At 40.2% G+C, this 16,966-nt stretch overlaps 1 protein-coding gene across 1 annotated transcript; it reads left to right on the top strand.

Annotated features, from left to right (window-relative positions):
• Positions 1-7,805: 7,805 nt before the first annotated feature.
• On the top strand, positions 7,806-8,739 carry OR6B1 (olfactory receptor family 6 subfamily B member 1). The gene is given in 2 exon segments (XM_024128010.1): positions 7,806-8,039; positions 8,041-8,739. Coding segments are annotated over 2 exon segments (933 nt in total).
• The last annotated feature ends 8,227 nt before the right edge of the window (positions 8,740-16,966 follow it).

Raw genomic sequence — 16,966 nt, 5'->3', positions numbered from 1 at the left:
TTTGTCAGTTGCTTCATTTGCAAATATTTTCTGCCATTCTGAGGGTTGTCTTTTCATCTTGTTTATGGTTTCCTTTGCTGTGCAAAAGGTTTTAAGTTTCATTAGGTCCCCTTTGTTTATTTTTGGTTTTATTTCCATTTCTCTAGGAGATGGGTCAAAAAGGATCTTGCTGTGATTTATGTAATAGAGTGTTTTGCCTATGTTTTCCTCTAAGAGTTTTATAGTGTCTGGCCTTACATTTAGGTCGTTAATCCATTTTGAGTGTATTTTTGTGTGTGGTGTTAGGGAGTGTTCTAATTTCATTCTTTTACTTGTAGATTTCCAGTTTTCCCAGCACCACTTATTGGAGAGGCTGTCTTTTCTGCATTATATATTCTTTCCTCCTTATCAAAGATAAGGTGAGCATATGTGTGTGGGTTTATCTCTGGGCTTTCTATCCTGTTCCATTGATCTATATTTCTTTTTTTGTGCTAGTACCATAATGTCTTGATTACTGTAGCTTTGTAGTATAGTCTGAATTCAGGGAGCTTTATTCCTCCAGCTCCGTTTTTCTTTCTCAAGGTTGCTTTCGCTATTTGGGGCCTTTTGTGTTTCCATACAAATTGTGAAATTTTTGGTTCTAGTTCTGTGAGAAATGCCAGTAGTAGTTTGATAGGGATTGCATTGAATCTGTTGACTGCTTTGGGTAGTAGAGTCAATTTCTTTCATCAGTGTCTTATAGTTTTCTGCATACAGGTCTTTTGTCTCCTTAGGTAGGTTTATTCCTAGGTATTTTATTCTTTTTGTTGCAGTGGTAAATGGGAGTGTTTCCTTAATTTCTCTTTCAGACTTTTCATCATTAGGGTATAGGAATGCAAGAGATATCTGTGCATTAATTTTGTGTCCTGCAACTTCACCAAATTCATTGGTTAGCCCTAGTAGTTTTCTGGTAGCATCTTTGGGATTCTCTATGTGTAGTATCATGTTACCTGCAAACAGTGACAGCTTTACTTCTTCTTTTCAAGTTTGGATTCTCTTATTTCCTCTTCTTCTCCGATACCTCTGGCTAAAATTTCCAAAACTATGTTGAATAATAGTGGTGAGAGTGGGCAACCTTGTCTTATTCCTGATCTTGGAAATGGTTTCAATTTTTCACCATTGAGAACGATGTTGGCTGTGGGTTTGTCATATATGGCCTTTATTATGTTGAGGTAAGTTCCCTCTGTGCCTACTTTGTGGAGCGTTTTTATCATAAATGGGTGTTGAATTTTGTTGAAAGCTTTTTTTCCATCTGTTGAGATGATCATATGGTTTTTCTTCTTCAGTTTTTTAATATGGTGTATCACATTGTTTGATTTGCGTAAATTGAAGAATCTTTACATTCCTGGGATAAACCACACTTGATCATGGTGTATGATCCTTTTAATGTGCTGGTGGATTCTATTTGATAGAATTTGCCTGTGAAGCCACCTGGTCCTGGGCTTTTGTTTGTTGGAAGATTTTTAATCACAGTTTCAATTTCAGGGCTTATGATTGGTCTGTTTATATTTTCTATTTCTTCCTGGTTCAGTCTCACGAAGTTGTCCTTTTCTAAGAATGTGTCCATTTCTTCCAGGTTGTCCACTTTACTGGCATATAGTTGCTTGTAGTAGTCTCTCATGATCCTTTGTATTTCTGCAGTGTCAGTTGTTACTTCTCCTTTTTCATTTCTAATTCTATTGATTTGAGTCTTCTCCCTCTTTTTCTTGATGAGTCTGGCTAATGGTTTATCAATGTTGTTTATCTCCTCAAAAACCCAGCTTTTAATCTTACTGATCTTTGCTATTGTTTCCTTCATTTCTTTTTAATTTATTTCTGAACTGATCTTTATGATTTCTTTCCTTCTGCTAACTTTGGGGTTTTATTGTTCTTCTTTCCCTAACTGCTTTAGGTGTAAGGTTAGGTTTTTTTTTTTGAGATGTTTCTTGTTTCTGGCTTGTGATTGGTCTGTTTATATTTTCTATTTCTTCCTGGTTCAGTCTCACGAAGTTGTCCTTTTCTAAGAATGTGTCCATTTCTTCCAGGTTGTCCACTTTACTGGCATATAGTTGCTTGTAGTAGTCTCTCATGATCCTTTGTATTTCTGCAGTGTCAGTTGTTACTTCTCCTTTTTCATTTCTAATTCTATTGATTTGAGTCTTCTCCCTCTTTTTCTTGATGAGTCTGGCTAATGGTTTATCAATGTTGTTTATCTCCTCAAAAACCCAGCTTTTAATCTTACTGATCTTTGCTATTGTTTCCTTCATTTCTTTTTAATTTATTTCTGAACTGATCTTTATGATTTCTTTCCTTCTGCTAACTTTGGGGTTTTATTGTTCTTCTTTCCCTAACTGCTTTAGGTGTAAGGTTAGGTTTTTTTTTTTGAGATGTTTCTTGTTTCTTTTGGTAGGATTGTATTGCTATAAACTTCCCTCTTAGAACTGCTTTTGCTGCATCCCATAGGTTTTGGGTCATCGTGTTTTCATTGTCATTTGTTTCTAGGTATTTTTTAATTTCCTCTTTGATTTCTGCAGTGATCTCTTGGTTATTAGTATTGTTTTGTTTATGCTCCATGTGTTTGTATTGTTTACAAATTTTTTCCTGTAAATGATATGTATTTTCATAGCGTTGTGCTCAGAAAAGATACTTGATACGATTTCAATTTTCTTAAATTTACCAAGGCTTGATTTGTGACCCAACATATGATCTATCCTGGAGAATGTTCTATGAGCACTTGAGAAGAAAGTGTATTCTGTTGTGTTTGGTTGGAATGTCCTATAAATATCAAGTCCATCTTGTTTAATGTATCATTTAAAGCTTGTGTTGCCTTATTTATTTTCATTTTGGATAATCTATCCATTGGTGAAAGTGGGGTATTAAAATCCCCCACTATTATCATGTTCCTGTTAATCTCCCCTTTTATGGTTGTTAGCATTTGCCTTTTATATTGAGGTGCTCCTATGTTGGGTGCATAATTATCTACAATTGTTATACATTTTTCTTGTATTGATCCCTTGATCATTATGTAGTGTCCTTCTTTGTCTCCTGTAATAGTCTTTATTTTAAAGTCTTTTTTGTCTGATATGAGAATTGCTACTCTAGCTTTCTTTTGGTTTCCATTTGCGATCAATTTCTTTTTCCTTCCCCTCACTTTCAGTCTGTATGTGTCCCTAGGTCTGAAGTAGGTCTCTTGTAGATAGCATATATATGGGTCTTGTTTTTGTATCCATTCAGCCAGTGTGTGGCTTGGAGCATTTAATCCATTTACATTTAAGGTAGTTATTGATATGTGTGTTCCTATTACCATTTTCTTCATTGTTTTGGGTTTGATATTGCAGGTCTTTTCCTTCTCTTGTATTTCTTGCCTTGAGAAGTTCCTTTAGCATTTATTGTAAAGCTGGTTTGGTGGTGCTGAATTCTCTTAGCTTTTGCTTGTCTGTAAAGGTTTTAATTTCTCCGTCGAATCTGAATGAGATCCTTGCTGGGTAGAGTAATCTTGGTTGTAGGTTTTTCCTTTTCATCACTTTAAATATGTCCTGCCACTCCCTTCTGGTTTGCAAAATTTCTGCTGAGAGATCAGCTGTTAACCTTATGGGGTTTCCCTTGTATGTTATTTGTTGCTTTTCCCTTGTTGCTTTTAATATTTTTTCTTTGTATTTATTTTTTGATAGTTTGATTAATATGTCTTGTGTTTCTCCTTGGATTTATCCTGTATGGGACTCTCTGTGCTTCCTGGGCTTGACTGACTATTTCCTTTCCCATATTAGGGACGTTTTCAACTGTAATCTCTTCAAATATTTTCTCAGTCCCTTTTTTTTTCTCTTTTTCTGGGACCCCTATAATTCAAATGTTAGTGCGTTTAATGTTGTCCGAGAAGTCTCTGAGACTGTCCTCAATTCTTTTCTTTTCTTTTTTAAAATTCTGCTCTGCAGGAGTTATTTCCACTATTTTATCTTTTAGGTTACTTATCCATTCTTCCTCCTCAGTTTTTCTGCTGTTTATTCCTTCTAAAGAATTTTAAATTTCATTTATTGTGTTGTTCATCATTGTTTGTTTGCTCTTTAGTTCTTCTAGGTCCTTGTTAAACGTTTCTTGTATTTTCTCCATTCTATTTCCAAGATTTTGGATTCTCTTTACTGTCATTATTCTGAATTGTTTTTCAGGTAGACTGCCTATTTTCTCTCATTTGTTTGGCCTGGTGGGTTTTTACTTTGCTCCTTCCTCTGCTGTGTATTTCTCTGTCTTCTCATTTTGCTTAACTTACTGTGTTTGGGATCTCCTTTCTGCAGGCTGCAGGTTCATAGTTCCCGTTGTTTTTGGTGTCTGCCCCCAGTGGGTAAGCTTGGTTCCATGGGTTGTGTAGGCTTCCTGGTTGAGGGGACTTGTGCCTGTGTTCTGGTGGATGAGGCTGGAACTTGTCTTTCCGGTGGGCCGGACCACGACTGGTCATGTGTTTTGTGGTGTCCGTAAGCTTAGTACGATTTTAGGCAGCCTCTCTGCTAATGGGTGGGTTTACGTTCCTGTCTTGCTAGTTGTTTGGCATAGGGTGACCTGTACTGTAGATTGCTGGTCGTTGAGTGGAGCTGGGTCTTAGTGCTGAATTGGAGATCTCTGAGGGAGCTTTCGCTGTTTGATATTACGTGGGGCTGGGAGGTCTCTGGTGTACCAATGTCCTGAACATGGCTCTCCCGCCTCACAGGCTCAGGACTGACACCTGGCTGGAGCACGAAGACTCTGTCAGCCCCCCAGCTCCGACGAAAAGTGAGCAAAAAAAGAAAGAATGATAAAAGTAATAAAATAAAATTACTTTAAAAAAAGTATTATTAAAAATAAAAAAGTAATTAAAAAAAAAGAGACAGCAACCAAACCAAAAACAAATCTACCAATGATAACAAGCGCTAAAAACTATACTAAAAATATAAAAAAATAAAAACTGACAAACAGAACCCAGGACAAATGGTAAAAGCAAAGCTGTAGAGGCAAAATCACACAAAGGAGCACACACATACACACTCACAAAAGGAGAAAAAGGAAAAAAAAAAATATATATATATTAGAAAAGGAAGAGAGCTACAAAATCATTAAACAAATATACCAATGGTAATGAGGATAATAAACTCTAAATACTAAACTAAGATAGACATAAAACCAGAAACAATTTAGATGCAGAAAGCAAACCCCAAGTCTACAGTTGATCCCAAAGTCCACCGCCTCGACTTTGGGATGATTTGTTGTATTATTTGATGATTTGTACCTGGAATACAGGTATTCCACAGATGCAGGGTACATCAATTTGATTATGGAGATTTAATCCACTACTCCTGCAGCTGCTGGGAGAGATTTCCCTTTCTCTTCTTTGTTCGCACAGCTCCCGGGGTTCAGCTTTGGATTTGGCCCCGCCTCTGCGTGTAGGTCGCCTGAGGGCATCTGTTCCCGCCCAGACAGGACGGGGTTAAAGGAGCTGCTGATTCAGGGGCTCTGGCTCACTCAGGCCTGGGGTGGGGGGAGGGAGGGGTACAGAATGCAGGATGAACCTGCAGCGGTAGAGGCCGGCATGCTGTTGCAACAGCCTGAGGCACGACGTGTGTTCTCCCGGGGAAGTTGTCCCTGGATCACGGGGCTCTGGCAGTGGTGGGCTGCACAGGCTCCCGGGAAGGGAGGTGTGGAGAGTGACCTGTGCTCGCACACAGGCTTCTTGGTGGCTGCAGCAGCAACCTTAGCGTTTCATGCCCATCTCTGGTGTCCACGCTGATAGCCACGGCTTGCGCCCATCTCTGGAGCTCGTTTAGGCAGTGTTCTGAATCCCCTCTCCTTGTGCACCCTGAAACAATGGTCTCTTGCCTCTTAGGCAGTTCCAGACATTTTCCCGGACTCCCTCCTGGCTAGCTGTGGCACATAAGGCTGTGTTCACACAGCCAACCCCAGTCCTCTTCCTGGGATCTGACCTCCAACGCCCAAGCCTCAGCTCCCCGCCCCCTCCTGCCCTGGAAGGTGAGCATACAGTCCTCTCGGGCTGGTGAGTGCTGGTTGGCACCGATCCTCCGTGTGGGAATCTCTCCGCTTTGCCCTCTGCACCCCGTTGTTGTGCTCTCCTCCATGGCTCTGAAGCTTCCCCCCTGCCCACCCCCCATCTCTGCCAGTGAAGGGGCTTCCTAGTGTGTGGAAACCTTTCCTCCTTCACTGCTCCCTCCCATTGGTGCAGGTCCCGTCCCTTTTCTTTTGTCTCTGTTTTTCCTTTTTTCTTTTGTCCTACCCTGGTACATGAAGAGTTGCTTGCCTTTTGGGAAATCTCTCCCATTGCGGAGCACAGGCTCCGGACGCGCAGGGTCAGTGGCCATGGCTCACAGGCCCAGCTGCTCTGCGGCGTGTGGGATCTTCCCGGACAGGGGCATGAACCCGTGTCCCCTGCATCGGCAGGCAGATTCTCAACCACTGCGCCACCAGGGAAGCCCCATAGATGTATTTTTGATGTATTTGTGGGGAGGAAGGTGATCTCCGCATCTTACTGCTCCGCCATCTTGGAGCTATCTCTCTCATTGCCTTTAGACCACTATTCGGATCCCCTGTTATGACCTATGGGGTCTTGCACATGCTGGCCCTGCCCACCTTTCCCACCTATTCCTGTGCTCCCTCCCCCATCCATCACAGCACAGCACTGGCCTCATCTCAGTGCAGCTCTCTCCCACCTCACTCTTCAATGGGCTGGGGCCCTGGCATCCTTCTCTCTCTAAATGTTACCTCCCCAGAGGTCAGAGAGACCTTCCCCAATCACATGAGTATCATGTTCAGTTTTTTAACCTTTGTAGAAAGTGTCTCATATTTTATTATGTATTATTGTTTGCTTATTTTATAAAAAATCTCCTCCGAGAGACTCTCACCTCCACCCCCAAGGACTTAAATCTCCCCAAGAGGAAGCTCAAGTATGCTCACCATTCTGCTTGGCCCATAGCAGTTACTCTCCTCACTACTATTAGTCCATCCCTACCTTTTGATGCCCTAATATGGGGTAAGAGCCCTTTCACACTTACTGTCATTTAGAGTTTATATAAAATTTTATTTACATTATTTCATTTGGGTTTTGATCTACATTGACATAAGCTAGATAAATATTAATATTCACATTTGCAGAAGAGGAAATTGGGTTTCAGAGAGGATAGGATTTCAAGGTTCATATAGCAGTCTCTGGGCAAACCTGGTGCTTGACTGAGTTCCAGGTTTTTAACACTGAAAAGCCTAACTCTCCTCATCGCACCTTCTCATGCACCTCACAGAATATGACAGGTTTCACTCTATCTCCATGGATTGTAGAGGGAAAATAATATTGGTATGTGAGGGATAAATGAATTGTAAAGGTAGAATTTCCAGAGCTCTGGATGGATGAAAGGCCAAGAAACCCAGGTGTATCCTTTAGAATCGGCAATGGTAACATGGAACATGGCGGTTTGATACTGTTTAATTTGGGTGCGGTTGTGAAGGGCAGTGTAGGATATTAGATAGAGCACGTTGTTTAGACTTGGACTTGAGTGTGAGTCCTGCCCTGCTGCCAGTGGGAATGTGGTTAAGTAACTTAATACCTTTCCAAAGCTCAGTTTCTTCATTACTAAGATGGGTGTAATAACATGTATAAAGAGGCTGTGTGAGAATCAAATTACATCATGTGCATAATGTACCCAGTGTATGATCTAGCCTGTAATATACTATTAAAACATGATATCTGTTACTGTTATTACTAGTCAGAGAAGGCAAAAGATGGAAGTCTGACCAAGTGATTTTTTTCCCCCGGGAGTGTTAAGCCCTGTGTCTCCAATATGGAAGTGGAGAACCAGACACCGGTCACCGGGTTCATTCTGGTGGGGTTTCCTGGGAACGGGGGCGTGCATGCAACAGTGTTCCTCATGTTCCTCGTGGCCTATGTTCTGACAGTGGCTGAAAATGTGATCATCATCCTGTTGGTGCAGCAGCACCGGCCACTGCACAAGCCTCTGTACTTCTTCCTGGCCAACCTGTCCTTCTTGGAGACCTGGTACATCTCTGTGACTGTGACCCAAGTTGCTGTTTAGTGTTTGGTCTGTGAGCAGCAGCATCTCCTTCACTCACTGTCTGATACAGCCTTACTTCTTCATTGCACTCATGTGCACACAATGTGTGCTCCTGGCTGCCGTGGCCTATGACCGTTATGTGGCCATCTGCCGCCCACTGCACTACCCCACCATTGTGAGCCGTGGGCTCTGCTTCCTCCTGCCTCTTGGTTCCTGTACCAATGGCTTTGGCATCTCCTTGGCTAAGATTTGCTTCATCTCTTGCCTCAGCTTTTGTGGCCCCAATGTCATCAACCATTTCTTCTGTGATATCTCTCCAGTACTTAACCTCTCCTCCACAGACATGTCCACAGCTGAATTGGTGGACTTTGTCCTGGCACTGGTCTTCCTCTTCCCCCTCTCTCTCACTGTCCTGTCCTATGGGTGCATTCTGGCCACCATCCTACACATGCCCACAGGAAAGCAGAAGGCGTTTTCTACCTGTGCCTCCCACCTCGTGGTGGTCACCATCTTCTATTCAGCTACTATTTTCATGTATGTCTGGCCCCGAGCCATCCATGTCTTCAACATGAACGAAGTTATTTCCATCTTCTATGCCATTGTTACCCCTGCTCTTAACCCTTTCATTTACTGTCTAAGGAACCGAGAGGTCAGAGAGGCTCTGAAGAAACTGGCTTACTGCCAGGCCATCCGATCTGGCTAGTCGGTTACAATTGATTAGAAAGAAGTAATTGATTTGGTGCCTGCTCTTCCGTCCTCCGTCCTTTCTCCTTTAATGCCTCACCTGGATATTACTCACGTTAATGTGACCTCACCACATCCACATTAACCACGGGCTCTTGGCTGTGTCCTGAGGTCTGCATCAGTCTGTGTTCTAAGGGCGTACCCCTTGAATAGAGAACTCTCTTTGGCTCTGATCCAAAATGGGCTTTCTAAGACTGTGAGTAAATTCCTGAGTTAAGTGGGAGAGAGAGATGGCAGCATATGCATTAGCTGTTTTATCTAGCAAGCATTAAACACTCGGGGGAAACAGATTTGGTGACAGCTTCCTGACTTCTGAGACAGAGGTAGCAGCTGCTTTAACAGTCCATTCTGGATATTATGCCAGGAGTCGATCTTGGTGGCAGAGACTAGAGGCTGTTCCTCTACACCTTTCAGCACTTTTTGTAAGCACCCATTTCCCTGTATTAAGTACCTTTCTGCTTCAAACAGCTGGAGTGCTTTCTGTTATCCGTAAGTGAACTGTACCTTTTTCAATGAAATTTTGTCTGCTTATATAACTTATTCAGTTGTTTTGTGTTGAACTTCATATTTCCCTCCTAGAAGTCACAGTATGTTTATTTGTATCCTCTAGTGGATGAGCACATAATAGCTGATAAATAAATATCATCTCATATATTGTTTGCTAAAGGAAGCTTGCCCTCACAGTCCTCTTTTCTTCTGATCTCAGTGTTCCCTCATTCCTCTTCAGTTTTCTTTTACTTCCTCTGGGCTCATTCCCTCACCTCACATTACAAATAACTAGCCCAGTCTTAGGAATTGACAGATTTTCGTCCTATACCACAGTGTCTCTCAGCTCTCCTACTTGTTTATCTGACACCCTACCCATGTGCGCCTTACCTTTTTGATAAAATGAGCCCACACACCTGCAGAAGGGCACACGGATGTGCCCACTCCTGATTCATAGTTCTGACAAGGGCAAAGGGAGCTATACTTTAAGCTGTATTCAGTGTAACATGCTGATGTCAGTAGGAATTTAAGTCTTCCATTAGAGCAGTTTAAAATAGAATGGCTTTTATAATTTGCATCCTCTTTCACAAACAATACTTTCAAGAATGTTTTCTCTTTCTTTTGAAGTAAGAGCCATTAGGTGGGCTCTTTGCTGCATTTTACAAACTTCCAGAACAGAAGGAAGTAAATAATGAATAATCACAGACAGTGGGGAACAGAGGTCAAAACCCAGATCTGCTAACTCTAAGCCCTAGGTCCTTTCTTAGCTCATGGGATCTCCCAGAGAGAAAACATGCTTCTTTAGCAAGCCTAGTGTGGAGGCCAGTTGTGCAGGGATGTGGTTGGAATCATCAATCAATATATCTAGAGAACCGTTAATAAAATAAAAATGGACACATGTGAAGTATACTCCTCAGGAAAGAAAGAAACAAAGGTAAAATGCAAACCTCGTTAGAGAATAAAGGTACAAAAGGAAATGATTCTCATAATGGAAATAATTTAATGTTTGCTCCTAGAACATATTTTGGTCCCTCCATACATAAAGAAGTGGTTATAAATGTATTTCCATTTAAAACCCAAACATATAAAGATAAGTGATTATTTTTGAGATAATTCAGATGAATCAAAACATTACAGTCATATAGGGCTATGAAATGTGTACACGGAGAAACAGGCAAAGACATCTCTAGCAGGAATCAGTAAATGAGGGGTGTAAACAACCAACTGGTTGCTGACAATCTGAGTGTTAGTCCCAGATATATTTTTGTCATGTGAGCTGGAACAAACCGTCTAAACTCTCTGAAACAGATTCCTCACGTGTAAAATAGGAATAATAACGCTTACTCTGCTTCCTTTACACAGTGGTCTTGAAGATCACCTAGCATGATGCAAAAGATCTTGATGGTTAAAAATGTTGACCAGTGTGAGACCTAAGCAAGTTGGAGGTTGGTTAGGGTTCACGCAAGGAAACTGGTGGGGAAGATTGTGCCCTTGACCTGTCTGAAACTGTCCACACTGCCTGAGCTTCATGTATGTAAGCTGGGAGACTCCTGATAGAAGGGGATGCTTGTTTCTTTATTATTTTCAGAAGTATCTGAATGAGGGAGAGCGTGGAAGTAGAATTTCTTCATAAATTCTATTGTGTTTCAAAGAGCAGATGGGGGGCTTCCCTGGTGGTGCAGTGGTTGAGGGTCCACCTGCCGATGCAGGGGACATGGGTTCGTGCCCCGGTCCGGGAGGATCCCACATGCCGCGGAGCGGCTGGGCCCGTGAGCCGTGGCCGCTGCGCCTGCGCGTCCGGAGCCTGTGCCCCGCAACGGGAGAGGCCACAACAGTGAGAGGCCCGCGTACCGCAAAAAAAAAAAAAAAAAAGAGCAGATGGGAATCAGCAAAATGTAGCCTTGACCTCTTTGTGAGAAGAATATCTAAAGGCATGGCCTCCGAAAAGTAGACAGTACAGATCAGACCAATATGGGAATCAGCCTCAGCAGAGAGAAGATGTTTAATAGCAGTGTAATGGATAAATGCACACAGAAGAGAGCTATTTGTAAGGTGAGATGCATAAAGCAAGTGGTAAGTTTTGAGCCAGCCTGCGTGGGTTTAGGTAACCATAATATAAACTCTGGTAGTCAGTTTTAGCAGTTTATCCTGAGACTAATCCCTCAGGATTTAGTTATAATCAACCAAGCTTATAAGAAGCTTCATCAAATAAAAAAAATTACTTATACATGCAGTATAATTTTAAAGGGACTATATTAATTAGCTCATTCAAATAGTATTTATTGAGTATCTACTATGTACTAGGCACAAGTGATAGGGCTATAACAGTAACAAAACACAAAAACTTGTCACCCTCCTAGGTAGGAACAGATAGCAGACAATATATTTGTACATTTATAATACATATATACATACATACATAATGTAGTGCGTTGAATGGTGGTTCCCAAAATATGTGTCCACATCCTCAACTTGGAACTTGTGATTGTGAATTTATTTGGAAAAAAGCGTCTTCGAAATGCAATTAAATTAAAGCTCTCCAAATAAGATCATCCTGGATTATCTGGGTGGACCCTAAATCCAATGACATGTTCCTTTAAGAGAGAGAAGGGGAGAAGACTGAGGGAAAGGCCATGTGAAGATAGATGGAGGCAGAGACTGGAGTTATGATGCCATAAATCAAGGAATGCTTGGAGCCGACAACAACTGGAAAAGGCAGGGAAAGATTCTGCCCTAGAACTTTCAAAGGAGGCACCAGATTTTGGACCTCTGACTGCCATCATTGTAAGAAAATAAATCTGTGGTGTTAAGCTATCAAGTTTGTTGTAATAAATTAGTTAAGTTTTAATTAATTAACAAATTAGTTAATACTGTAACAACAGTAGCCCTAGGAAACAAATATGTATACCAATTCAGGTGGCAATAGCGCTATGGGGAAAACAATGTATGGAAGAGTACTGGAAAGTGCTGGTGGAGATTTGAAATTTTACTTTATTTTTTTGTTTCATATTGTAGAAGGATATTTATTGTCATGGGGAAAATTTCATGTAATACATTAAGTAAAAATTGTGGGCCATGGAACTTTTATCTATTTTATACATATTAGTTTAGTAAATGCACACAGAAGAGAGCTATTTGTAAGGTGAGATGCATAAAGCAAGTGGTAAGTTTTGAGCCAGCCTGCGTGGGTTTAGGTAACCATAATATAAACTCTGGTAGTCAGTTTTAGCAGTTTATCCTGAGACTAATCCCTCAGGATTTAGTTATAATCAACCAAGCTTATAAGAAGCTTCATCAAATAAAAAAAATTACTTATACATGCAGTATAATTTTAAAGGGACTATATTAATTAGCTCATTCAAATAGTATTTATTGAGTATCTACTATGTACTAGGCACAAGTGATAGGGCTATAACAGTAACAAAACACAAAAACTTGTCACCCTCCTAGGTAGGAACAGATAGCAGACAATATATTTGTACATTTATAATACATATATACATACATACATAATGTAGTGCGTTGAATGGTGGTTCCCAAAATATGTGTCCACATCCTCAACTTGGAACTTGTGATTGTGAATTTATTTGGAAAAAAGCGTCTTCGAAATGCAATTAAATTAAAGCTCTCCAAATAAGATCATCCTGGATTATCTGGGTGGACCCTAAATCCAATGACATGTTCCTTTAAGAGAGAGAAGGGGAGAAGACTGAGGGAAAGGCCATGTGAAGATAGATGGAGGCAGAGACTGGAGTTATGATGCCATAAATCAAGGAATGCTTGGAGCCGACAACAACTGGAAAAGGCAGGGAAAGATTCTGCCCTAGAACTTTCAAAGGAGGCACCAGATTTTGGACCTCTGACTGCCATCATTGTAAGAAAATAAATCTGTGGTGTTAAGCTATCAAGTTTGTTGTAATAAATTAGTTAAGTTTTAATTAATTAACAAATTAGTTAATACTGTAACAACAGTAGCCCTAGGAAACAAATATGTATACCAATTCAGGTGGCAATAGCGCTATGGGGAAAACAATGTATGGAAGAGTACTGGAAAGTGCTGGTGGAGATTTGAAATTTTACTTTATTTTTTTGTTTCATATTGTAGAAGGATATTTATTGTCATGGGGAAAATTTCATGTAATACATTAAGTAAAAATTGTGGGCCATGGAACTTTTATCTATTTTATACATATTAGTTTAGTGTATATATGTCAATCCCAATCTCCCAATTCATCCCACCACCAGCCCCCCACCAAGATTTGAAATTTTATTTATTTATTTTTGGCTGTGTTGGGTCTTTGTTGTGGTGCACAGGCTTCTCAGTGTGGTGGCCTCTCCCGTTGCGGAGCATGGGCTCCAGGCGCGCGGGCTTCAATAGTTGTGGGTCACGGGCTCTAGAGCGCAGGCTCAGTAGTTGTGGCGCACAGGCCTAGCCTCTGCGTCATGTGGGATCCTCCCGGACCAGGGCTCGGACCAGGGCTCGGACCCTTGTCCCCTGCATTGGCAAGCGGACTCTTAACCACTGCGCCACCAGGGAAGCCCAAGATTTCAGATTTTAAATACGAGGTTCCAGAAAATCCTCACTGAGGAAGTGACATTGGAGCAAATATGCGAAGAAGCTGAAGGAGCAAGACATGTGATTAACTGGGCAAAGATCATTCCAGACAGAAGAAATTGGGATTTTTGTTATCAAGACAAGGGAGCAATTTGAGTTTGGCTGCTCAGAGCTGCAAATGCCCACTACATTACTCCATTTTGGTTGCCTAGAACCCCCATATCCCTTATTTCCTAAGATAAACTTTCTAGGATGCTCATGCTTACCAAAAAAATCCTCCCCCATCAGTCCCCTCTACTGCTAAATGGAGTCAACCCAATTCTCATGGGTGCTACATTGAGCTCCAGGTCCAAGATGACAAGCCAATAAGCAATCCTCTCTGTATAGGAAGAATAGAGCTCTTGTTCTATTTTTTAAAAATGTTTTCAAACTTGGAAAAAAGGCAGAATGACGATTTCTTTACTTTTTGATATTATGCCAAAGCCTTTTTTCATAAGCCTGTTTGATACTAATGGAGCTTTCTTGGGGAATGTTGCCGTATATTTGACCAACAATTTACAACAGACAAAGGTGCAGAATTTAAAGCCCTATATAGTTATCGCTTAACCTGCAGACATTGACAAGATGTTATAATTCTTCAGCCTCTTTAGAAAAGTTGAACCAAAGTTGATTTGGTTTATTGGGCTGTGAAAAGTTCACCAGGCTTATATCTAACTTAGTAATCTTATGTTGGTATTCCTTTCCTGGCTGACTATGTAAAGTTCTGTTCCTTAATGCTGTTGGGACAATTTATTTTGTCTTCCTGCTTCTTACTAACAGGTTAAATGAATGTTGGCACATGTTCATTATTTATTTGTTGGAGACTAGATGTGGGGCAGTGGGGTGAGGCAGGGCAAGTGGTAAATAAGCAACATGATAATAGCATGTGGCTAGGAAATGCTTTATTTTATTTTTTTATTGAAGTGTAGTTGATTTACAATGTTGTGTTAGTTTCAGGTGTACAGAAAAGTGATTCAGTTATACATACATATATATCTTTTTTCAGATTATTTTCCATTATAGGTTATTATAAAATATTGAGTATAGTTCCCTGTGCTATACAGTAGGTTCTTGTTGGTTATCTATTTTATGCATAGTAGTGCGTATGTGTTAATCCCAAACTCCTAATTTATCTCTCACCCTTCCTTTCCCCTTTGGTAACCATAAGTTTGTTTTCTATGTCTGTGGGTCTGTTCTATTTTGCATATAAGTTCATTTGTATCTTTTTTTTAGATTCCACATATAAGCAGCATCATATGATATTTGTCTTTCTCTGTCTGACTTACTTCACTTAGTATGATAATCTCTAGGTCCATCCATGTTGCTGCAAATGGCATTACTTCATCCTTTCTTATGGCTGAGTAATATTCCATTGTGTATATATACCACATTTTCTTTACCCATTCATCTGTTGATAGACATTTAGATTGTTTCCATGTCTTGGCTATTGTAAATAGCGCTGCAGTGAGCACTGGGGTGCATGTATCTTTTTGAACTATGGTTTTCTCCAGGTATATACCCATGAGTGGAATTGCTGGATTGTATGGTAGCTCTATTTTTAGCTTTTAAAGAAATCTCCATACTGTTCTCCATAGTGGCTGCACCAATTTACATTCCCACTAACAGTGTAGGAGGGTTCCTTTTTCTCCACACCCTCTCCAGTATTTATTATTTGTAGACTTTTTGATGATGGAATACCTTAGTAACAGTGGTCTAGGAAGGCCTATGAGGAGGTAACATTTTACACAAAGCCTGAATGATGAGAAGTAGCCAATCATGACAAATAAAGTGCAGTGACTGAAAAGCACAGGTTCTGGGGCCACACTACCTACTTTGAAACTAGTTCCTGCTGTGTAAACTTGGGCAAGTTTAATCTTTCTGTGCCTCAGTTTCCTCATTTGTAAAATGAGGCTAATAACTGTACCTACTCCATTGCATTGGTTTGAAGATAAGTGAATACAGGTAAAGTAATTAATTTAGTGTTCAGCACAGAGTAAGTGTTCAATAAAGGATTATTTTTATTTCTGTTTGGGACAAAGTTTTATAGGCAAAACACATACTGAGTTTAGCCGCTTGTAGTGAGAATTAGAGGGGCATGTTATGTGGAGAAGGCTAATAATGCTGGGAGTAAAGTAAAACTTGTAGTATAATAATTCCAATGTAGACATTTATACTAAGGAAATGCATACATGTGGGAATAGTTAAGGAGATGCTCGTTGCAATGTTGTTTATAATAGAAAAAAATGAATAAAGAAAACCCCAGCATGTTAAAAAATATAGTTGGATAGAGAAAAATGTCCTTGTGATGGAAAATATTGTAGCTAAAAAAAATGACATGGAAAGTGGCTCATAGTATACTATTGGGTAAAAATAGTTTGCAAATAAGCAATTACAAAAATGATGTACAGTATGATCTCATAAAATACATGAATATATGGCATATGTATACTTTTATAAAAAGAGATAAAAGGAGGAAGCATTAATAATTTTCAGGCTGCAGAGATGAGAGTAGATGGGTCAAATATTAATCAAATGAAGGTTTAATAGCCCAATATAGTTTGAGAGAACTAGGCAGCTATTTCTTTTAACCTGCTTCCTACATTCTGTACTAGTGATATTACACCAAGGCAGAATAACAATGAATGGCAAAATATGATTTTCCTTTTTCCCTTTTGTTTATTGACAGATTCTTCTGAGGCCCAGAAGCCTCTGTGGATTGGGCTGGTTATGACCCCATAAGTGTATACATAGGGTAAACAATTTATATTGAAATATGAAATTTAGGTAAATTAATGTTTCTAATGTATAACAGAGTATGCACAAAGGCTGTGGTTTATTTGATATTAAAAAATCTAAAGCATCAAATAGCGAGGCAAAGCTTCTGGATCAGAACAACTTCATCAACCTTGCCTTTTGCTGTGAAGGTTGTCATGGGAACGGTAGGGCTCAGAACTGAGAGCATACTAAAGCAGTTATTATAACTCTACATAAAACATATTTGACATTTGGAGCGTTTCTCTTTTGATTCATGATTAGTCTGAGACACTGAAGTGTCCCCATGGTGGGCTGAGGCCATGTGGACAATAATAATCTAAAAAGAAAGAAA

Source organism: Physeter macrocephalus, chromosome 5 (assembly GCF_002837175.3).
Source record: "Physeter macrocephalus isolate SW-GA chromosome 5, ASM283717v5, whole genome shotgun sequence".
In the NCBI taxonomy this organism is placed as follows: Eukaryota; Metazoa; Chordata; class Mammalia; order Artiodactyla; family Physeteridae; genus Physeter; species Physeter macrocephalus.
The sequence above is the reverse complement of the archived record's forward strand: the minus strand, read 5'-3'. Positions and strand labels throughout refer to the sequence as shown.